The following is a 24,684-nucleotide window of genomic DNA, read 5'->3' on the forward strand; positions in this document are numbered from 1 at the left end:
CTCTATAGAAATCTGGCAACCTATTGAACGGAGTTGAACTGAGAGAGCGTGCCGTTCACAGACACCACAATGAACGAGTTCACAATAACGTTCATCAGGCAATAACACAGTACGTTCAGTTCACGTTCGCCCAAAATATGAACGAGTTCATGAACTTTCGTTCAATGAACGCGTTCAGGCACAACACTGTCCCTACCTGATTCATACAAACTGGTCATTACGTGGCTCCTCTATAGTGTTTGAGAGGCTAATAGGTAAGGCTAAGGAGGTAATAGGTAATTTGATACAGAGGATCTGGAATAGGATACATTTAAAACCTAGAGGACATGGTCAATCTGTTAAGGACTGGAGGTGCCCACCTCTGTTTGGTAATGCATATTTTGAGAAATTTGTTGCCAAATTCGAAAGCAGCTTTTGTTCTCTCGTTTGTCATCATTAAAGTAAATACCACAAAATATATGTTGACTTTTTAAGAAATACCTGCTGTATTCCTTACCCAGCATTTGTAAAGTACATTCATATTAATTTAACCTTTTTTGAACCACGGAGAGCCAGAAAATAATTATTTTTACCTTTCCCCTTGATATAAAAGCTGTTTGTTATTTTAACCAGTCTGTTCTCAGCAACTCCCTCCCATTGTGCTGCTGAAGCACCGCTACATACCAGCTTGCACTTTGACACTGTTTAATTGTTTTGCGCTTAGCCTATTTTGCAAAAAGAGATCTGGTTCGGAGGTGTGAAAATAACCTTTTTATTTCAGACACCAACACATTTTTCATATTAGGGCATTTTAAGAAATAATTTGCCAAGAGTTATAAAGACAGTCATTTTCATTTCCATAGAAAATACAATGATTGGTCCTAGTAACAAATAGTGCTATTAAACAGAAATCATTGCACTGAAAATAACAGCTCCATCAGGGGTTGAATGATAATGTGCTTTGAAATGCATCATTTTCAAAGTAATTGCCTTTTTACTGGAGTTGGTCTGCCATTCAGATTGTGTCGTTATCCATCTAGAAATAAAAATGCAAGTAACCTGTGAGAATTATTTTTAATTTGCATTTGTTAAATGTGGCCAGTTGAAGGCAAAAATGTTTGCTCAGTTATCTGTCGTCTCACAAAGCTTGACAAATATCTTCCTGGAGGCACATATCTATCCAGTTATTTTACCCTACACGAGCACCATTCATCTCAGCCTCTACAAGCTGTCTTGAAGTCTGTTGTGTTTTCTCATAAAGGGCTGCAACCCAACAGTATCAGCAAGAGAGGCAGGAAAGGTCTCCGAGTATGTTGGTGTGTGTTTGGGTGTGTGTGTTTAAATGGCTGTGTCTTTCAAGCTGCGGTCTTTGGCTGTGACCCCAGTGTTAATCACTCTACAGCTCCAGCAACCACAGGCTCCATTGCCACTGCTGCTGTTACAGCCGTTTTCCTCTCCATCTAGGCTTCTCTCATTCATGATCTCTTTGCTAACTCTATTATTTGTTCCCTCCCTCCTCACACCCCATGCCTACACTATCTTTACCCTCCTCACTTCCCACTTAAACAATAAGGCTGAATTGTTCACCATTAGAAATACATTGTCATCTCTCTCAGACTATCACCTACTATAGGGCTCCTAAGCACGGAATTGTTACAATCTCAAATAAGGGACTCCCGGTCCTCCTTACTCTGAAACTATTTTCACCTATTTGAGTCTGCATTGTGTGTAATATCAGCTGGTTAAAACGGTTTAATTTTGATTCTATTCAATTCAATTGGTTCTTAAAGGTATAGTGTAGGATTTACGTGAATTTTTGAAAATACCTCTCCACTTTAAAAATAAATTCACACGCACAACCTTGTACCCTCTCCCGAGAGGGAATGTCTATTAAACGTGCGCGAGAGCATGCACAAGACCATTTCTCCAATGCACGCTCTGTTTAAAAGTTGCTGTTTATATGGCTCATAGAAGCTTACTTTCCAAAAGAAGATTTGCAATTTTTTCACTACGTAAGAGTCACTACCCATAAGTGAAAATCGGGACAAGCTCGTAGGATGGCCTAGCATTAACATATCACCAGAATGATTGACAAATAGGAGGGCCACTTATTTTGATGTTCCTCCTGGAAAAAGAACATCCTCCACTACACCTTTCACAATCATTTCTTATATTGAGTTGATAAATTGCCTGCTTCCATGCATATTAATTCAATACACATGTTGAGTAAATCAAACCTGTGTATTTTATAGAATATCATGTGTGAGGCTTACACAGAGTATTGTACAATTGTTATTAGGTGTCCGTAGCTATTACGTTATAGAAGTCATTTTTTGACAAAATTACATTCTGAAGACACTTTGTATGTAAGAACATGGGCTGAAACAATTAATCGAATTAATCATGATCAATCGATTATCGAAATAATCCTCAACTAATTTAGTAAACAAATAATCATTAACTGGTGTATATAGACTGTAAAACATGCCTTTAGCTGACAGAGCAACCCACTTAGAGCAGCAATTATACCGATATTGGAAAAAGAAATGTAAACATTTTGCAATTAAGAGAAAGGCCTTTTTCTTCTGTTAATATGCTCTCTTCAGAACTCCTAAAGGGGGAATGTTTCAGTTTCACCTGGTTTAATTTCTATTAAAAAAAGTCTTCTTTAAGGACTTTTTTGCTATCCGATTATCAATCGATTCATTGAAAAAATAATCGACAGATTAATCGATTTGCAAAATAATCGTTATTTGCAGCCCTAGTACGAACATGGGTGACAGTAAGCTGGAGCAGTCAGGTTCTGACCCCCAGACAAATATTTAGGGGCAGTATTTAGTACCGGGAAGACATGCTTCCTGCAATAAAGTCTTTTTTTTCTGCTCCAACTTCAGCACACAGTGATAGAGGTGTGTAGTTTCTCAGACACGCTCATTCAAAACATGTCTTGTGCGTGCTCAACTCTGACAACCTTGGCTCCATCAGCTATGTCACCATGCACTGGGTGCTTGACTGTCTCTGTGCTTGCAACTAAACTCTATACCTGAACAACACCAACAGCCAAGTGTAAAAAATGCTTTTGTCTAACTTTCAGGATTTTGTTTCTTCCAGCTTAGGATAGGCAATTCAAAACATTCTTCAAATCCTTCCAAAGGAATCCCTGTTACTCTATCCGGAATAAATATTTCATTGTTTTATGGTAGATCTCTGGATAGGGCCACACCAAAAGGCACATTTCCTTGACTAGTTCTCTCTAATATCCATTCATAAAGATTTCTATTTATTTTTATTTATCCAATTAAAAATTACATTTCCCTTGCACTATGATGAAAAGAAAACAAAAAACAAATAAAAAAGTTTTCCCAGGTTGGGATCAATAAAGATAATCTACCAATATTATCAATCAAGCAAATCCATCTATCTAGAAATTTTTTTTTAATTAATCAGTAATATTGGAGTGCTCTAAATGTATTTTGTTTTATGTACTTTTATTCTTGAACATTTAAAAATGAGAAGCTAAAGGCTCTAAATCTGAAGAACAAAAGTGTAATTTAGTTGTTATATAGAGGTTATATTGGTCTGCACACCACAAAAAAATTGAAACCTAGTCGGCCTCGGCAGATGGCCCCTCACACTGAGCCTGGTTTTGCTGGAGGTTTCTTCCTGTTAAAAGGGAGTTTTTCCTCTCCACTGTCGCCACAGGCCAGTTTAGTGTGAGGGACTTGCCTTATAGTCAATGAGTTGATGCAATCAACTGGTTTTCTTTAGATAGAAAACTTTGAATCAATTTGACTGTATGACCTGGAGAACTGTAAGGTGCCTTGAGATGACATGTGTTGTGAATTGGTGATATATAAATGAACTGAATTGAAATTGAAATTAAAATGTATGCAGGGATTTAGAATAAAATATGAGCACATTGGTTTGCTTTTACTTATATAGAATCAGCAATAATTTCAAACTCCTTTCATCCCTGTGTAGGCCTAAAAGCTCAGCTTTTTTCTCATCTCCCTGGAGCAAATTTTTAAAGACTAATTTTACTCTTGGAAATCCTTACACCTTCTATGAGCAATGAGTGATGTTGAGCTTTCAGTGTTGTGATTATCACGGCTGCCCCTTTTGTTGCTTGTGACGCCCTGGGAATCACTACAGTCAGGTGCGCAAACTTTTATGCAAACACACACACAAGCTGTGGGCATAAAAAAAGACGTAGAGTGTGAGTTACACACGTTGACAGGGCTTAATTATATATGTCTCTAATGAACTGTAATTACTGACATCCACCAGAGCATCAGGGTCTGTAAGCCAAGGACTTGCAGTCATTAGGCTGTGGTGTTACATTGTTTTAGCATCTCCAATGACTGACTGAGGTTTGTGTTCTTTAACAAATGTTTCTTTTTCTTACAGTTTGATGGTGAAAACATGTACATGAATGAAAACAACCACGAGTTCCTCCCACCTAACCATGTGAGTCTTAACTTCTTACATACTTTATACAAATGTCCTATTTTTGGCTAACCATTTGATAAAATCGAAAGCCCAAAGTAAGATGGGTATGATAGATTTTGAACAGTATTTGTATTTACTTTCTTTATCTTTAAGCTATCTTGATTCACCTTGAGAAATCTGGTGGGAATAGCATTTACTACATGACATTATTAGCATGGCATATTGCATGTAAAACATGTTACTTACTGTCATTTTATAGACTGAAATGAAGCCGGAAACTGCCAAAAATATTGTCTTTGAGATCACATTAGATTTTGAAGGATGTAATTTTTCAAAGGAAATAGACCTTTGTATGCTTTTTACTTGCTATATCATTGATTTTGAAATAAACAGAAAGATTTGAATAGAGCTTTCTAAGGAAAAAAACTTTCCTGGTAACATCCTACACTGAAAAAAATAATGCTACAACTTTTGGCATTTACTTAATCATATTTATTTTCTTTAACAAAAGCGTTTCACAATAGCAGGGTAGGACATAAAACAATTGTGTTAAAGTAACTAAATATGATTAAGTAAATGCCAAAAGCGGTTGCATAATTATTTTCAGTGTACTGTGAATACAGTAAGCCAAACTCCTCCACTATAACATATGAATTCCCATTTTTTTTTTGCTTTACAATTATCCTAGCACAGTTTTTTTTTTATTTGCATTTCAAGCCCACATGGAAATTGCTCTGGCCTCATTGCAGAAGATTTAGTGAGTTGGAATGAAGGGGAGATGCAACAGGACATGGCGACATTTCCAGAAATACTGTAGCACAGCTGGTCATGAACAGCTGGGCGACCATATGGTTGTGTTTGGACAGGAGGATTTGTGGAGTTTAGGAATAAGCCCATCTGACAAACACAAGAAAGCAAGAAATTTGTCCCTGTCAATTGCAGTTATTAAAAGCCAGTCTGTAAATCACAGTAGCTGTAGTTCTTTGCTGTTTTCTAAGCGTTTAGTTTGTCAAACAGCCCATTGTCAGATGCAACAATGCCTGGTTTTATAGCTTTAAATTTACCTGCATGCCTTTAACAACATTTGTTCATTATAAATGATTTTCAGTGGCAGTTTTCCAAGATTAACAACCACTCTGTAAAAATATGAAAAAAAAATCATCCTTTATTACCCTTTTTTTTTTTAATCTATCTAAATACCCGATTAAAGGTACAGTAGTTTTTCTTGCACAAAGTGTTGTATTTTCAGCACAGGATACTTTATCACTACGTCTGGCATTATAGAAGGACCAGTTGACAAAAAATGACATGCTAGAGTTTAAATGAGCAAGAAAGAAAAAAGTGGAAGAGTTACGAGTAGGAAAGGCTGTGATAAGAGAAGATTTTTGTTTTGCTTCGTGTTATACTTTGTTTACTCTAGATCTTCTCATTTTTGACATGTGCCTTGCTCTATTCTCTGCTTCACCAAGTTTAGCCTCTCGTTCCCTTTGACAGCTCAAATCAGGGAAGCCTTAAGGGTGGACACACAAACTCTGAAAATGAAATACAGAAAATACATAACAGCCACTGAACTCCTTGCTGCTACAATAAATTTACCAAAGAGATTTCAATTTAATGATCACGCACTATTCCGCTGTATTGTGTCCCTGAATTAATTGTGTAACTTCTCGAAAATAGCAAACAAGACAAACCGTGAAAAGGTGCTAATGTTGATGTGGTAAATTGGGTTAGGAAAGATTTTCATCTAACAATATTCCCAAACTGATAGGATGCTCTGTTTTAAAACAAAAAGAGTTTGATATAATGCTGAGGTCACCGCAGTTTTATGGTGAGCTATGAACTGGATTAGAAGTAAAACAACAAAAAATAAAAGAATAAAAGATAACGACTTCATCTTCAAAACATTATTCAAATGAGTTTGGGAGGAAATTGATGATAAAAAAATATTTATATATACTGTGGTCTTTGTCAGAGGTGTAAAAAGTATTAATTTTGAAACTACTTAAAATATAAAAGTAAAAGTAATGCAAGAAAAAATGTTAAGGACATATACTATACTGCATTAGTCTGTTAAAGGAACATTTCCATCTGTATACTTAATTTGATCAATTTCCCAGTGTAAAGCAGTATCAAATGTTACTTTACTGCATCATCTTGAAAAACTATTTATTTTAGTATGTGGTAAACAACAAATTCCAGAAAAAGAAATTGTCTGGATAAAACAAAATACTTTGATGGTTTTTAGTTTTTTTAAACACCAAAGGCCATCATGAAAATCAACTTTAATAAAGCATAACAAAGAGTTTATTTGGAAAATGTAAGGAATAGAAAGTATAGATAATTGCAAAATTTAAAGAATATAAGTAAAATGTTGTCTAAAAACTAATTACTCCAGTAAAGTATAGATTTCTGCTTCAGTAAGGTAACAAAGTATTTGTACTTAGACTTCACACCACTGGTCTTTGTAAATACTTTATTTAAAGAGAGAGCTTTTTTTAGTTACGGTACTTTTTACAATTGAGTCTTTTCCCATTTTTTATTTTTTTTTTATTCAGCACACTTTAGTTTTAAAACTCTTCCATGTCAGTATTGCAGGCAGGTCAATGTAACCATTTTACTGATTTAATTGGTTTATTATTGCCATAGATTAGACCTTTTAGATAACTGTATATCACAACAGGTTATGGTCTATATGCTGTGTGCTTGGTCAAAAAAACACATCAAAGAAGCATGGATCCGTTTACGGTCATATTTTTAGCAGGTTTTTGACATAAACTTTTATTTTGATGCAAGAGACAAACAGAGAAATGCTGCAGGGCAGATTTTTATTTCTAAGTGGATTTTTTGAAACAAATCCAAACAGTCGCCACATTATTCTCAATATTCGTTCTTGAATGAAAACAAATCATACTGCCTTAAGCTGACTTTTTATGCTCACTGCTTTAGTATCTCACTTTACGTTTTTATCTTTTTTTTCTGTGTCATTTTTGATTCCCACTCTTTGACTAATTCTTCTATATTTCCATTTCTTTCTCTTACTGTTCGTTGCATTTAAATGTATTTGGGTCAGTAGTTCTGCTCTGAAACTTTATGAAAGTGCTTTGCTGTCTCTTTCTTTAGTTTCTACATGTAATTGCTCTCTTTAATGTCGCTCAACTATTTTAAAACACTGTATATACATAAATTATATTCATATAGGTCATAAGGTTGGTGCTGTTGGGTAATTCTGCCAAAGACACCACATGAAATAGTTCTTATATCGTATGATCTGGTGATGAGTAACAAAAAAATGGGGTCAGTCTTTGTTATATCAACGTTCCCATGGGCATATTTTAATTCTCTACATTGTTTTTCCTTTTACACCCCCTCATCTTATTAAAGAGATAAAATGTTACTGATTCAATAATAAGATTTAGAACCCTCAACAAGCTCTTTGTCTGCCCCTGTGGCCCCTGACTTTCCAGCCAACGTGACATTGGTTTAGTAGCAATTTCTTCTCACCTGATTAAATTAAAATAAGATAAAGCAATGCCTTAATAGTCTATTCAACTGGTTCTTTTTGACAAACTTAAATATTTCAAATTAAAAAAATATACAAGACAAAGGTGATCTAAATAATTAAAGCTGATTTCATTGTTTCCATGCACACTTTATCACCAGACCAATCAACAAGCTAAAGTAGAACTAGTCCCTCTATTTAAAGCTGGCGAACATCTTAAATTGCAACACATCCTGCAGCAATCTAAAGAAATATATTAGAAGTGAATTCATTAAGATCCATCTGTCCAGAAAAGGTTAGAAAGCCATTCCTTAGGCTTTGAGACTGCGGTGAACCGCTGTAACAGCCATTAACGATAATAAGAGAAACAAGGAACAGTGTTGGACCTTTCCATTAGAGGCATTGATACATCATCTAGGAAGTCAGAAAAAAAAACATCACAGCCATGTCAGACCTTTCTCACCTCAGTTAGAGTAAGGATTACATTAGGCAAAAATATTCTGTGGAGTTACAGAATAACTGTGGGAAAACCAGGGTTCTAAATCTCTGCTCTTAAATCACACTGTTAGACTGGTTCTAGGATGGCCTTTGCAACCAAAGATAACCTGTGACCTTCGTGTTTGATGTCTTGAATGAGCATCTCACAGTGAGACAGGTGCAAAGGCCTACGTTGACTAATCAGTAAATATAAATGAAGTTTCCTGTTGAGATGCGCCACATAAAGAATCAGCAAAAAATATATGTAATATATAACGTGTTGGGAGGGCTACTGCAGATTTTTTTCTTGATCCACAGGAGAGCAGCATGTGCGCATGTATCCAGTAAGAAATCATAACAGTAACGATTATACTGTAGATGCAAACTGCTAATAGATGAGTGTAACTGTGTTTAAGGTAAACAGAAATATTCGTAAGATTACTTTATTATCGATTTTCCTACTATGTGATTTATAGCAGACAAATCTTAAACAAGATCTTACGGTTTTGGAGGCTCCACAGGTTCTGGACAGTGCTTCGGCGGACTTTAAGGCTATTTATGAAAGTACACTGGCCTATAATGGACTGAATTTATTTGATTGTGGTTTTGATGGTATTGATGGTTTTATCCTGTGGCTGATATTGTTAGTCTACTTCATACAAGTAGAATACCTGCACCCATAAACCAGCAGAGATGCCACAAAAAAACTTTCTCTAGATTACCATCTCAAGTTAGTATCCTAGTCTGGAGCTAAAGAAATAAAATAATTAGTTCAAGGTATCTGTCTGATATTTAAATCTGTTCTATTATCTAATATTTTACTTCACTATGAATTGCTGTTGCCAGATTTTAGGAAGAAGAGCACGCAGAAACACGATCAAAGATAATGCACTATGGAGATGCCTTCTCATACCTCCACGGCTCAGTAAAAGAAACTTCATCAGCACTTTACCTTGACAATGCTCTCTTTTGATGTCGTTCTCCCTGACTTATGAATTAATTTAGCAGAACTGCTGTTTGAGAGAAATGTGTCACAGGAAAAAAAAATAAAAAGGAGAGAAAGGGAGGGGTGGAAACTGGGAGATGGGGCGGGGGGATGGTAGAGATGGAGAAACTGCACAGGGGAATAATTCGACTAATGGAGTGACTGTTTGGATATTCAGCAGAAGTAGGAACGGAGATTATGATCTTGCAATTAGCGTAACAAGGTTTTATTGATTGGCTGCTGCTTAGTGTCTTTGCTGCCAAGACGCTGCATGTGGTTTTAACATGCACAGTGTCTGTGCTGTGGGTGTGTGTGTGTGTATGCTGCCCTGCCAAACTACAGCCGTACTACAAAAACACTTCCAGAGCCGAATCCAGCTCCGCGGGATCATTGGGCTGTGGCCATTTTGTCATCACCAAAGCTGAAATATTATGGAATGCTCAGTTCAAGCGGCCTTTTAGACAAGAAGTAACAGAGTAAATTAGCATTTTTCTGAGATAACATATTGCCCTGTGAAGGAGTTTGAGTACTACTCAAACCATTCAATAAATCTTTTTTATATAAAGTAAGCCAAACATCAGTATTGTTAGATTTTTCAGTCAACCTGAAAGAAGGATCCACTAATGTTGGTTATTTCTGTTCATCTCTGGATAAGTGAGAGAATTAGTGGTGTGAAACATCTTGTTAGCAGATTTTAACATTGTTGATGTGCTCAACTTCTTGAAAGTCTGCTTCTAGTTTAATTATGTCCTCTCCTAAAGCACTCTGGCATCTTTCACCTCATATGTTTTTGATGAGCTATTGTAGAACATGACCCAAAAGTCTTTTATGTTTAACCTTTTGACAAATCTATAGCCTCCTCCCTCTGTGCCCTGAATTAAACAGTCATTCCACCTTTCCTGTTTGGATGAGTAATTCTCTCTTTTGGCCACAGCCCAAAGTTCAGCCAGCAGGTCTGGGATCTCAATGAAGCCTGATTGGTCAAGTTCATTCGTGTGTGACTGACAGGAAGCCAGCTGATTGGTGGAGACAGTATCTTTTGACCATTGCTCTGATTAAAGCAGAGTGGTGGCATTTTGTGAAGTCCTGCCATTCGGGGGTCTCTCTGCTCACGCCTCAGTCCTGCTGGTCTGAATTACAGCTTGGTCACATTAGTGTGATTCACAGCTTGTACTACTGGAGTGGTAAACTCCACCCCTCTCTGTTTCCATTTGCCCTTTCTTTTTTTATTCATTACCCCAAACCTTCATTCATCCTTCAAAATTTCTTCCACAACTCCCTTTAACCCTTGTTCCCCATCATCCCTCCCTCACATTTGTCCCCCAATTTATTTTCCTGCATGTTCCTCTAACCTCTACACATCCCTTCACCTTCAGCATCTCTCCCTCTTGCAACCTTATTCCTCCCTCCTTCTGACTTCTTTCACTCCCTCACTACATCTTTTGGGAAAATGAAAACAAAGAGCAGCCTGCCAGAATATTTCTAAAGCCCATTCGCTGACGAAGCATAGACCAGAGACAAAGCAAAAAGATGTGCCGGCAAATTTGTTGCAGCAGGAGGATTATGGAGAGCTCTATTCCACCTTTGCATTTTAGCAGCCATTTGTAAACTCCTCACTTTAAATGCCTGACATCTAAGTGGAACACTCAACCAATATGGCAGTTTGTAAATAAATGCACCCAGCAATTGCCAGAGTAGAAAAGATATAACTAATGCTGCCTTAAATTGTTTGCAAAGGCCTTCTGACCATTTCAATCAATTGCGACTTTTCACTCTTTGTCTCAATTGCATGTCAAAGTTTCATGAAAACTACTCAGGCATATTGAGCTAACTACTTTCATCAGAACTTTGACTTGGATAGTTTTTCCTTAATTCCTTTAGAATAAAGTAAGAGGAAATTAGAGTGTTAAACTGAACCACAAACACTTAACAAATTGTTTATTTAATCTTTTAAGGCAGTATTTTGAAGGTGTGAAAACTATGCAAAGCAAACCGTTTATGCTGACTTGTTTCTTTAGCCCACATAAATTTGAAATTAGGTTATATAAGTTCTTTTTATAAAGCCGTTAAACAGCATGAAGCAGGGATGTTGGAGCCTAGGGCCAAACATTTCTTCTGTTTTACATTAAAAACATATTTATAACTGGGTATTCAAGCAGCCCACCATGTAAAGGACGTGAGGTGAGCTTTACCTCATGTGAGTTAAAATTCTATTTAATTTTAATTCCTAATTGGAAGTACATGTTCACTCCCAACACCGGTATGTCAGCTTCTTTCATTGAGAGTACTAACGCCCTGATGGTGGCAGAAATGGTGTGCACCTTTTCTATCTTATTATTAATATCTTAGTTTAATTGGTGTGAATGCTTTTAGAGTTTTTTTTTTTTTGCAAAGAATAGACTTAGGCAATTACTTTAACAATGACTACTTTAGACCTGTTTCCCATTTAAATACAGCAGTTTGAGTAATGCAAGTTTTCATAGCATCTTTTAGATAACAGGGGGAAAAAAATCACAATTTTCCCTGATTTAAAGATATAATTTATATACCATGTGTAACTTATGTTATGGAATATTTTCATTTTTGTTCAATGACAGGAAGTGTAAGTTCAAAACCTTTATGTTGTTAGTTTTTTAAAAGTCTCTGATTTCAAACTGCAATGATCCTTTCCCATCAAACCTTTTCAATATAGCAGTAACTTTCAAAGAAAGTATGTATGTGGCAGGATGCTTAGAAATATCAGTTGCAAAATACTGATTTACACTCAAGAGCAGCATCAAATCTATATGTGAACCAACATCATTACATACAACTGGTGCAGTAAATAAAACTTATTGGTTTCATCTGAAGATAAGTTAAAAGCAACATTTGTTTGAAACTTGTTCCCTCAACATTATACTGTTCGTAAAGGGAAATCACTTAGTTCTGTGTTGTAAAAGGAACAGGGCAAAACAAGCGTTGACACATTTAAAGTGAGTTACTAGAAAAGAACATGCTGCCCCACACCTGATTAGAAGATTACAGCTCAAGTGGCCTAAAGTAATTGCAACACACATCTGCTACCACTCTAAGAATCGGTTACACCCCTAATCATTAATAATGAGTTTATTAAAATGATCACTAAAAAAAAAGGTTAACTTGCTTGCTGGAAATTTTAAGTATTTTCTGACGCTCAAACCCGAATAACATCATAGGGTTGGATTTAAGTCAGTTGATTTTGCAGGTTGGAAAAGGTTGCTATCATCATAAGGAAAGATATGAGCATGTTGTCCAACAGTTTTAGAAATCTAAATTAATACAAACAAAACCTCAATCAAAAATAAAATAATAATATTGGAAAAAACAGAGATCTTGAGTTAAATTTGACTAGATAAATTCCTGAAGTTAGGAATACATGTAATTCCACTAAAACTGTCTTATCAAGTAAAGTTCTACTTTCGGTGAACCATTTCTGGTCTGTTTGTGGAACCTCTTTTTGTGACAAAGTACAAGTTGCAGCACAATACCAGTGAGAGACAGGGAGGTTCATTGACACTCGAGAGCTGTCTCCTCCATTCCCCTCCACTCACAACCAACCTCTTATTAACAATGGCACCAGGAGTGCGAGGGTCCAGATGTTAGTCTCCTGCTCCCACCAGCTGTGCCAGCCACTGATACACAGCCTCATTGACTCTGAAGCAGAAACAGAAGAAGAGCTGACATCACAACAGCAAACACACACAGAGATGCACAGCCAGATAGAACACACTGTCTTACAAATGCTTTTTATTAAGGAATAGCAGGAATTTGCAGGAAAAACTGAGAATTAATTCTGCACACTCACATTTACCCTAAATGTGCAGATATGACCCACTTTCCCCATCTACATGCCTCCACCCTATTTTTCTGGGTGTAGCTTAGAGTTATCAGCAGTGTTATTTGAGGGTGACAGGATCCTAACAATTCTCAGAATAATGCATGTTTGTTTGGATGACTGCACCATCAGCGCTCCCTTTGTCCCTTTGAACATGGTGATAATCAGTCAGTACTCATCCACCACCCGTTTATTCTGCTGTTTTTGTCCATTTACTTCTTCTTATAACAATAATTAGTTTTGTCATTCAGACACAGTGGCGTGATTGTCTCCACACAAATGGTAATCTCTAACAGGGGTGCAAACAGACAACAGTTGTGCAGTTAAGTTTACCAGCTGCTGTTTGTTGGCTTTGTTGCATTTTCTGTCAAGTCATAAATCAGCAAAAACAGTGGCTCCTTTTGAGCATTGCTTAGCAGACAATGATACACCGATGAGCAAGGTTTAAAAGGTCGCCCCCCCCATTAATAAGACAGGGCTCCTCCTTACAGGAAGGGACAGAGAGGAAGTAATAGCCTACTCTATTTCTACCAAAGCAACACTGTAATTCTAGATTCATCCTGTCAGGCAATAGGTTTGATTAGGTTCCTCATTTGAAATGTTAGATCCCTTATTCATCTTTTTCACTGCTCAGCCCCTCCTCCATACACCAGTATCAATATTGGCATCACTGACTCTGGATAACTACTGGGAAACCTAAGCACCCATCTTTTAACACCTCCACCCATCCACCCACCAACACCCTTTTGCTAGAGATCATGACTGTCACTGATTTTGCTATGTACATCTTCATTTCCTCGCAGTAACAATGAACTGGAATCTCATCTTTTGACACGCTGATTAAATGCCCAAACAAACTTTTACATTGGTTCATTGAAATACCTAATCTTGTCTTAAAAAGGATAAAGCAGTGGGGTTGTTGCAGCTGACAAAATGAAGTGTTACTGACATGCAGATTAGAGGCAAACGAAAAGTGAAGTGCAAGTTATATATTTTCAATATATTCCAGTGGGAGGAATAAGAAAAAAACAGAAATGAAAGAAAGATATTTGTCAGTAAAAGCAACTAGTATTTATTTACTTGCATCAAATTGCAGATTTAAAAGGAAAGCATGAGAGAATCAGGGATTTAAAGTGAGGCTGTGTTTATTATTTGATAAAGCTGCCCTTATAACCTCGGCATGTTGTGCAACAGCTCTGGCTCTCCTTCAACTCTGCGGTGTGCCACTTCAAATTAGTCGCTCATAGAGAGGGCCTGCCCCATCTTTACAAAATGCATTAGTACACCACTCAGAGCCTCACGCAGCCTAGGGTTAAACACAAATTATATCATTTCTGTCATCCAATCAAATCATGCTGACCCTTGGACCTGTAAGATGAGTCAAATGCATAATGAAATATGACATTGCACAAAAGCTCTGATTGTAATCTGTCTTGACACGCGATCAGATGGAGATGACCCACTGACCCCAACTGACAAGTGAGACAGGTACTGGGAACAAGATACACAGCAGAGAACGAGGGAAAGAAACATGAAAGGATAGGAGGGGTTGGGAGATTTATGCAATTATAAAGGCCGTTTTTAGTCAGCGAGGATTAGTTAGTAATCAGCTGATTAACTAGGGGGAATTAGGCCATTTTCAGCTTTTGACAGCAACTATGCACTTGATCCCCTCCATATTTTCATTCCAGTAGGGCTTTATCTTCCCTTTCTTTCCCATTGTTCCATCTCAAAATGCACATTTTCAACTTATTCACATGTGATCCAAGTGCTTCTGTTTGAAAACAGCAAAATGATGACAGATAAATAATGTATTTTGGCAGTTTGTGAGCAAAGTGTTAACAGAAAGGTATGGTTCACAGGGTAAGCAGGGTTATACTTGAAGCTGAGCACGGACCAGAATAGTTTTGGGTTTACATCGGACCGAGCAGGCCGGTGGTGGGATAGCCAAGAAAGGAGGAAAACGATGGAGGTATAGGGTGGCTGCAACTGGATCCTTTGTGCTCCCCCTACCCTTCTCTTCACTGGGTTCTGTGGCGTGTTGATTCCTTCTGACTTTGTATTGTAGCAGAAGAACAGCCATGGCTTTAATTAAGCCAGAGATGATAGACAGAAAAGATGGACAGATAAGAGGAGAAGATGAAGAGGAAAAGGAGTAACAGACACAACAAAAAAAGCTCTCATGCTGTTAAAATTAGAAGAGCTTTGTAGTCAGATATCAGCTATTCAATTTTCAAACAAGATCTCTTGTAAACAGGGTAATTTTGAAATGTTGACTACAATATAATTACTAAAAGAAGAGGTAATATAAATAAAAGTGATTAAAGCTTTTATGATGATTCTTTAGAAAAATAAACAGTTTCTTAACAAACACGTGGGGAGAGGAGATAGCAGTGTTTTACTCTATTTGAAAAGGGCTAAATGGTGGATATGAGGGAGGGTGTTGGGATTAAGAGTGTCAAAAATGATGAAAGTGCTGTGGTTGTGCTAGAGATTTCAGGATAAATAACCATTGTGACAAAAGCACTCCAATAGGCAGCTAAGTGCACATTGGTTGTAAGACAGATGCCATTGTCTGGCTTCTAGTTTTCTGTCCTATGGGAAGACTCTTGAGCTCTATTTGTGTGTAGAAAACACCAACCAGGTGTAAACAGCTGTTAGACTCTCTTTGTTGACTCATTATCTAAAAGTTTGTGGAAAGACGCTTCAGTTAACACATAGTGTATTGCAAAATATTTAAAACCTCATAAAGTTTTCCACTCTTTGCCATTTAAACCTGCAATTTCAGTGTATTTTATTTCTTTTTTAAATATAAAAATAGGTTAAATTCATCTAATTTCCTCCAGCAATCAACTCATTAGTAGATAGAAACTACATTTTTCTCATGTATTCTTAATACAGCTAATACATGAAGCCACACTTTTTGGACAAACTACATCTAAACATAACAGAAAGGTCAGAGTGATAGTTTTATGGATACATTTAAAACTGCATTAGGTTATAAAGAATACGCCAGGTTTTAGACATTGTTAATGTATCATTCAACAGTTTTAAGATACTTAAATATTTGCAAACCTACCAAGACATTGCTGCCTGCCTAAACTGACAGGCTGGGCAAGAAGTGCATTGTTAGGTGGCAAAGCTGGAGCTCAGGTGAGCACATATGTTAACAGAAGAACAGAAGGTGCTCTGCTCAAATTGAATTATTTAGATCAAATATTTTGGCATACATGTAAATTTAATGTCTAGCTGTGAGCCAACACTACCCTGAACACACCATCACAATATAACATGACAGTGTATTCTGCCGGGGATGCTTCTCTAGGGTAAACATATAAAAGCTGGACAGAGATAAGAAGAACAAAATAATTACATCCCAATCTATAAACCTTGTCCTTTTAATAGCCTGTCAACCATGTCTTTTAAAAAAGCAATGTTATGCTTAAAATAGAGGTGGGGGTTCAACGTTCATTTGGTAAGCAACCCTAAACATGCGGCAAAAGCAACAATGAAATGGTTCTGTCCAAAGCATGCTCATTTTTGAAAATGGTCTAGTCAAAAGCCAAACCTAAATCCATTTGAAGATCTATTGCAAGATGGGAAAAGTTCTGCTCACAGATGCAATCTACGTTGCAAAAATGTGGAGAAAATGCTGTTGATATATAGATGTGTACATGGGTATATAACATTTGTATTCTTTTCTGAAAAATAGAGAAAACCTTTTATAATTTCTTTCAGCATTGCACTGATAGAATCCTAATAAAGTATGTGCGATATAATACATTATATTTAAAGATAATACAAAACAATTGAAAAATAAAAAAAATTCTTCAGATTTAAATAGATATCAGTTTTATTTTTATATCAGCCAGCTTGTTGGTTAATATTTACAGCTTACAGTACAACAACAGCAGACCAAGATTATGTTTCTTACCTCCACAAAGCGGCATTCAGCCTTTTATCGCTCAAATTAATTATATTTGACAGTGAAACATTTTTATAATGGATATACAATTTAATATGAACTGGGTGATGTCCTAAATCCTGATTTCTACAGGCACCACAACAATAATCTAATAAGAAGGAGAATATAGAGATAATGAGCCATTAGCCACAGTCAATATCATCTCCAGAAGGCCTTGAGTACTCAGGCAGTGTTACAGAGGGAGTTGGAGATCTGTGCCAAGTAAAAGACAAGCTGGAAAGCTCCCCAATCAATGTTTTTTTCTCTCTCTCAGTCCCAGACCAACTGTCTATTCATCTGTTTCTCTCAAAATGAAAGGTGTGCTGGTATGCAACACTTACAGTCGAGAGATCTGTGTCTTAATTAAAACGTTGCAGATTGTGTTTCTCTGGCTGTACAGACAGCATACTGTGCTTTGGAAACAACCTTCCCCACAGTGTCTTGCAGAGAGTAGACGAGGTTAATAAAAGATGGTTTAATGCGGAATTAAAATCTGTGTAGTGGAGCTTTTCGGGAAAAGTGTTTTCTTTATAATTAAACTCGGAGGAATATTAAAAAAAAGACGGAGGAAAAAAGAACTGTTCAAAAATACACAATGTGACACACTATCTAAATTGTTTTGTGTGGATTTTGATTTTAAAGTAGAATTAAGTATATATTACTCAGGTTGCACATAAGGTTTTTTGCTTACAATTTTATTCTGAGCAGTGGCATATGAATTATTTATCTTGCCACAAACCAACTGGGAATGTCCTTGGTATTTACATTTTATCATCAAGGGCGCTGGATGAGGCGTCACAGCAATCTAACACATGACACATCCCCACTCGTCCCTTTTATACAATCAAATGCAGTGGACAAGACCCACTAAAAATGTTTCTGAAGCTCAGACGTTTATTGATAAAGGATGAGATAAAACTATGTTTTGATTAACATGCTTTATGATGACTCAGCATGACTTTTCTTAGATTACCTGTCTCTCTAGCACAACATACGCATGAGCACACAATGGGTAAAACGGGGACACACACGGGACTAACTTCATGCAATGTAAACAGTATTTACAGCAGAGTACTTAATTTCCTTCCAACAATTATTAGGGGAATTGAATCTCAGGAAATGCTCGTTTTCTTGTCCATTAGGCCACACAATAACACCATTCCCAAAGGTTTACAAAAACAACTGTCTATAAAGAACTGTCCAGACATAAATACCAGCTTGATTCCAGGCTATGTTTGCACAAATTAAATCAAATGAAGGCAAAAATCTCTAAATTATGTTTTTTTTTTTTGTCAATAAACTTTTGAAAGTAAGATAAAGGATCTTTATTGCTGGACTTAATAGTACAACTAGTTATGTGCTAAATTCATTTATTTAAATAAAAGACAATTCTGCAGTAATACTAAAAACAAGATAATGTCCATTTATTACATGTTTTACAGTACTGTGGAATTGTTTGTGAAAGTGTTTGTGTAATTTGTCACATTTCAAAGCTTTAGATGATCAAAATGTTCTACTACTAGTAATGATACCCGGGTGATATCTACAAAGCTGTTTTCAAATAATAAAACCTATTATGGGAATTAAGATATCAAAACAAACCTGAACCTGTCTGATTAAGTATTTGTCAACCCCTTTGTTAGATAATGTGACAACAGGCCTTTTCATAACTTGTAGAAACAAAAAGTCATGTTTTCTTATAAAGGAATCAAATGCAGTGCAGAACAATGTCTTAATACACAGAAATATAAATAGCTTTCAATTATAGGCTTGAACAAGAAAAACAGTTAGCTGATAAATGGCTATGGTAATGGAAGGATCCAGTGGAAAACAAAAGGACCAGAAAGGTATATTTACATGGATGCACTGGTAAAGCAATGACAGGTAAACTAGAAGAGCTAATCACAGTAAATAAACTGCAACAGAGACAGAAAAACACTGAATGAGAAATAAATAATTGATGAGGAGGAACAGAACACAAAAAAAACACATTTAAAAAACACATTTAGCTAAATTAAAAAACTCTTGAACCGGAATGAGCAATAAGAATAATAAACTTGTATTAACCAATCATTAACATTAGTATGCATAAAGAAATGGCTAAATAATGCAAGCCCCAAAAGTATTGTGGAGGCTTTTTTTTTTAAAGACCTGCCTTTTCCACGTAAAAAAAAAAAAAAATGTGCGTACAAGAGCAAGAACAAGCCCATTTCTCACCATGCACGCCGTTTAAAATATGCGATTCTAATAGCTCATACCAGCTTACTGTTTCCACATACAGCAGGGATTATATAGTGGACTCTATCAAACTCAGTTAACTGACCGTTCGGTCAAATGATCATTGCTTTTTGCTCCGTTGGTCATGTAACAGCCTTATGTGAACATATCACCAGAATGATTGACAATTAGGAGGACCACTTATTTAGATGATCCACCCAGAAATAAAAGATCGTTCTCTATACCTTTAAATATTAAATAACTTTAGTTCTGCTCTGCTAGACGAAATCCTGAAGAAGAATGTCTGGCCATCATTTTCTGTCTTTTGTGAATTTAAAAATCACTGATTCTTTTGAAATCTTCAGGAAAGCATAATGAGGGTTTTCAACATAAATCCAGTTAGAAAAAAACAACTTAAAACTTAATAGTGGTGATTAAATTTCAAAAGTCATGTAACATGGGAAAGCAACAATTTATCCACATTAATGAAAATAACTCATGAGCAATACGATGGGGAGGAACAGATTGTTACTGGTTTAAAAGGTAATTTTATTTTCAAATGGTAGAATTGATTTGGAAAGCTTTTTTAATTTAATAAATCAATAAATGAAATCGAGATTATTTTTCACTTAGGTTGTCTATAGATAATATATAGTGTTAAAGATCTGAGAGTGTGTCAAAGTGGCAAAATTAAGTGGCAAAATTAATAGGCATCTGAAAGTTTTTAATACTTTTTTCTGTAGTAGTCCTAACAGTAAATGTAATAACTCAGGTAGAACATAATTTGTATATTTTAAATATTATGTATGTTTATTTGTAATATGCAAATATGGAAATCATCTTATTGGTTAATCAAATTTGTGAAATGTTTGCAAAAAATGCTTTTATTTTCATCCATTCACACTGAAACAATGTTGAGAGAAACAGGAAAAAATGTACCCTGTATCCTCTCTCCTTCTCCATCTCTCTCCTTATTTTCCAAAAGTATCTGTTTGAGAGATAAATGACCACTCGGCTGCCGAGGATGACAGCCTACACAAAGATGATATTGAATTGATTTCAGAAATGTTGCAGAACTGACTCTTTGATGTATACCGCTAGACATGAATCATAAAAATTCTATTAAAAACCCCTTGAATGGCTGACACCAGAATATTATTTGTGATGATTAATTTGACTCAGTCATTACAATGGGAGTCAAGTTGGATCGTCTCAGACAAAATTGCTTTTCATTCCCTGTTGAATTTCCCAGCTATTTTTCTTTTCTTCCTGCTCTGTGCAGAACTCTGATCTGATTGGACTTAGAGTGTTTGCACAGCAGCTACCACATGTATCTAGCATGAGTTTTCCTTTATCAACAAGGTTGAGTGCTATGGGTTTGCATCTCAAATCAGATGTTTGGTCTTTTAGATTGGTTTTCTTCTTTAATAAAGTAGATAGAAAAACCCCTTCTTTCCAGTTGCAACATTGAGCCTTCTCAAGTATATTATGTTTAAAGAAATGTATACAGTGATTTGTTATTCAGTTTAACACCTCTGCAGTGTTGTTACCAAAAGAATGATATCATTTTAGAATGTTTGTATATAAGGATACATGTTTTATGTTTCTTTTTTATTATTTTCCAGATAAATTTGTTCATTTACGCTAACAAATAAAATAATAACAATAATTGCATATTGTCACTGATCCAGATCCTCTTAGTAAAATGATAAACCTTGGTGTTAATATCCTTTCTGAAAGCCATAGTGGGATTTTTATACTCTAATCTGCTAAATGTGCAGCTGTTAGTTAAAGGTAAAAAGGTTTGTTCTTTGGTCTAAAGCAATAAATAATATTAAATAATATTAATATATCTTTGGATGTTATTTTCACCCCATTTATCAGAAGTTATTAGGAAAACTATTAAACTTGAATACAATTTTTTCCTTTTTTTAGCACCTTTACTCACTCATAAAAAGAAAAAAAGCTCCACGTCACAATTTGGATCTTTAAAATTAAAAAAATTTAGGGTTAAGACAACAGCTATTGCTATTGTTGCCACAATAGTATATGATATATAGTGTATCAAAGGGAATATTAATGATGTCTTTAACATTGATGTATTTAAATTTCAAAACATAGACTTGTTCAGGAAAGGAACAACATCCATTTTTTACAACAGACTAACTTGCCTTTTTGTAAATAAATAGGAGAAGGGTATCAGCCAGCTTTGTAGCAGTGCACAGCAACAGGAAATGGGTTGGAGAAGAATTTCTAGTCATTCTGATAACGGAGTTAAACAGCTTTAAATGATACCAATGCAATTGATCTTTGGTTTACCTTTATAACTGTGAACATCACAGGCTTACAGTAGATTTTTCCTCTGTTGAAGCCAATTTTTTTAATATGTCAGTTTAAATGTGTAAAATGTTATCGCTGCTTCTTTCTAATTCAAATAAAAGAATAATTGCACCTGGAACTCCACATTAAATTCCAAGTGGTATAAAGAAAACAACATTTTGGTGAAAAACTTGGTCTTCACTTAAGACTCATAATTTTCTATTACATTTGACACTATTAGTAATTGTTTAAAAAACACATTTTACTTGTTCACATGGTTATTGTCTTCTTTTATTTATTTCCATGTTTATCTCTCCAATCAGAGCTACACGGGTCAGACAGGAGGCAGCGGGGGAGGAGGTGGAGGTGGCGGTACCTCCAGTGGAAACGGGACCGGAGACGAAGACTATGAGATCCCGCCGATTACTCCACCCAACCACCCCGAGCCACCTCTTCTTCACCTGATGGAGCATGACTCTACGGGCTACCTCTGTCATTCGTTGCCACACAATGGCCTCATCAACCCGTACTCCTACACTGAGCTGCCAACGCTTATGATGTCCAACATGTTGGCGCAGGAGAGCCACCTTGTCTCCAGTCAAATGCCCTCGGTGAGTAGAACTTCTTTCATATTGCATTTAAAGCTGTGCTTTGGTTGGACCAGGGGCAATGTCAGAAAACAGCATTGGTCACAGATATTTTAATTTTGAAAGACCTTTTTAACCTCAGTGCATTAAATACAAGCCTTTAAATTTGATTTGAGGTAAGATCTGAAATACACTAAGGAACAGTATAACCTTCTTTTTTAAATCAAAGAAAAATGTATACAATTTGCAACGATTGATGTTTGATTGATGTACCAAGGAATAATCCATTAAAAATATCACCACGAAAACAGATGATTTCTGCAATGAAACAGATCATATTTCAAAACAATTTATGTAATCTTAATAGCAAGTGGACTCAGGGAACATGTGATTGTTAGGGGGCTGCCTTGTCAGCTGTAATGCATAGAGAAAAGGATTGTGGGTAAATCCATCAGCATCAAATCTGCCTCGACAGCATGCATCGGTCAATCTGTCAGGCCTTCAAACATGAATACATGCTGATTACTCCCTCAGCTCCACACACAGAAAAAAAATGGCTCGTCTGCAAATTAGCATCTCTAAACCATAATTGCTTTTATGGGAACTGCTGCAAGAAGCAGGTTTCTATCAGAACAACACAACCATCTGTATAAGGTTTAAGTATGAATCTTACACACATGCTGCTGCTTTTATTTATATTTTGTAGAAGCAGCCTTAAATGTATGATTTATTGTTGAATTTGGTGGCGAGTTTGAAGTTTAAGTTATTCAGATTATTCCTTTGTTCCCTACTGTGCAGCAAACATGTAAGAATGGAACAGAAAATTGTTCCTTTTAACTTTGACAGAGTCATATCTGAATGCATCCGTTTGGAGGGGGAAGGGATTTATGGGGTTTTATTGATTGCAGCCCTGAGATCCAACTGAAACAAATTATATGCAAACAAACATAACATGAGAAAGACTGTTTTTTATTAAGAGATTGAAGGTCAAACTTTTCATGCCCTCCTAATTTCCTAGACACTGACAGAAATATCACACAATGGCACAGGAATAGTTATATTTGGCAACTGAGATTTCTTTTAATAATCTTTTCCAAAAAACATTTTTGATTATAGCTATTTCTCATTGCTCTTAATAATTAAAAATAACAATTGTTCCTTGTGTATTTTGGAAATTATTTAAGCTGATAGAATATCTGTTTTATAGAGAATACTGTATATATACAGAGGTATATCAAGGTCAAGTATGATGTATCGTGTTCATCACAAACAGAGGAGAAGAGTAAACAACAGCTGAAATAGATCTTGCTAAAGATCTGAAATACAAATATGTTATGCATTATATATAATGCAGAAATATTCCCCCAAGGTATTAGCTTCACATGTCATCTATCTTTATATTCATTTCACATTTTGGACATGACCTTTATTGTGGAGACATTGGTTGATTGGCCAGTCTTTCACTCCCCCATCAGAGTGTTTGTTTGTAGTAGAAAACGACTCTAGTTTTGATGGAGCTGAATACAATGGACTGCATGATAAAAATGTAGGAGTGTCTCGAAATGCAGTAAACGCAACACACCAAACATGAACTTGTACAAATTGGAACAAATAATTGCCAGTTGCTATTATTTTTTTTTTTCTTCTTGTGATTTTTGCATTGATAATAATGGTTCATTTCAAGAGTACTTTAAAGATTGGTCTGTGCATGATGTACACTATTAAATTATTTCTTTTTTCAGGCCCCTTTACTCTGATAGGCCCAAATAGAATTCAGAGTATCTGATGGTGTTAACAGTTTTATCTCAGTATGAATTTGAGGTCTTCTGAAAGTCTTCCTATAATGGCATGCTGAAGAAACATCATCATAAACAAAATAAGACATCAGAAAAGTTAGGGATAAAGGTGGTAGTATGTTTATATCCCTTTTAGATTATAATACCAGATCCAAAGTTTGGAAATCTCCCAAAACTCTGCTCTGTTAGTTGTTTAAATTATGAAATCTGCCATTCCTGCAAACTACATTGAGTTTGCTAAAACTTAGACTGGACAAAAGCAATGCATAGAGGTGGTAACATTATGCTGTGGTGAGGACAAGACAGCTCATCGGAATTGATTGGAAGATGTGTAGTTTAATATGCTAGCATGTCCCATTCCCTAAATCTGACTCAAAATCTGAAAGTCATTGTTTCATGCTGAGTGAATCTGAGCTGTTTTCCAAAAAAATAAACGACAACAAAAACAAAAAAGACACTGTTTAAACATTTCTATCTATCTATCTATCTATCTATCTATCTATCTATCTATCTATCTATCTATCTATCTATCTATCTATCTATCTATCTATCTATCTAT

The 24,684-nt window shown here is 35.9% G+C and overlaps 1 protein-coding gene across 5 annotated transcripts in view; it reads left to right on the forward strand.

Moving 5' to 3' along the window:
* The window catches only part of LOC107103089 (thymocyte selection-associated high mobility group box protein TOX-like), a 109,088-nt gene that overhangs the window by 56,888 nt on the left and 27,516 nt on the right, over positions 1-24,684 (forward strand). For all 5 annotated transcript variants that reach the window (XM_015402614.1, XM_015402621.1, XM_015402637.1 and 2 more), the window contains 2 exons: positions 4,387-4,446; positions 22,066-22,353. In XM_015402614.1, the coding sequence (XP_015258100.1) occupies positions 4,387-4,446; positions 22,066-22,353 (348 nt within the window). The remainder of the gene's footprint in view (positions 1-4,386; positions 4,447-22,065; positions 22,354-24,684) is intronic.

Source organism: Cyprinodon variegatus, unplaced genomic scaffold (assembly GCF_000732505.1).
Source record: "Cyprinodon variegatus isolate N-32 unplaced genomic scaffold, C_variegatus-1.0 Scaffold34, whole genome shotgun sequence".
Lineage (NCBI taxonomy): Eukaryota > Metazoa > Chordata > Actinopteri > Cyprinodontiformes > Cyprinodontidae > Cyprinodon > Cyprinodon variegatus.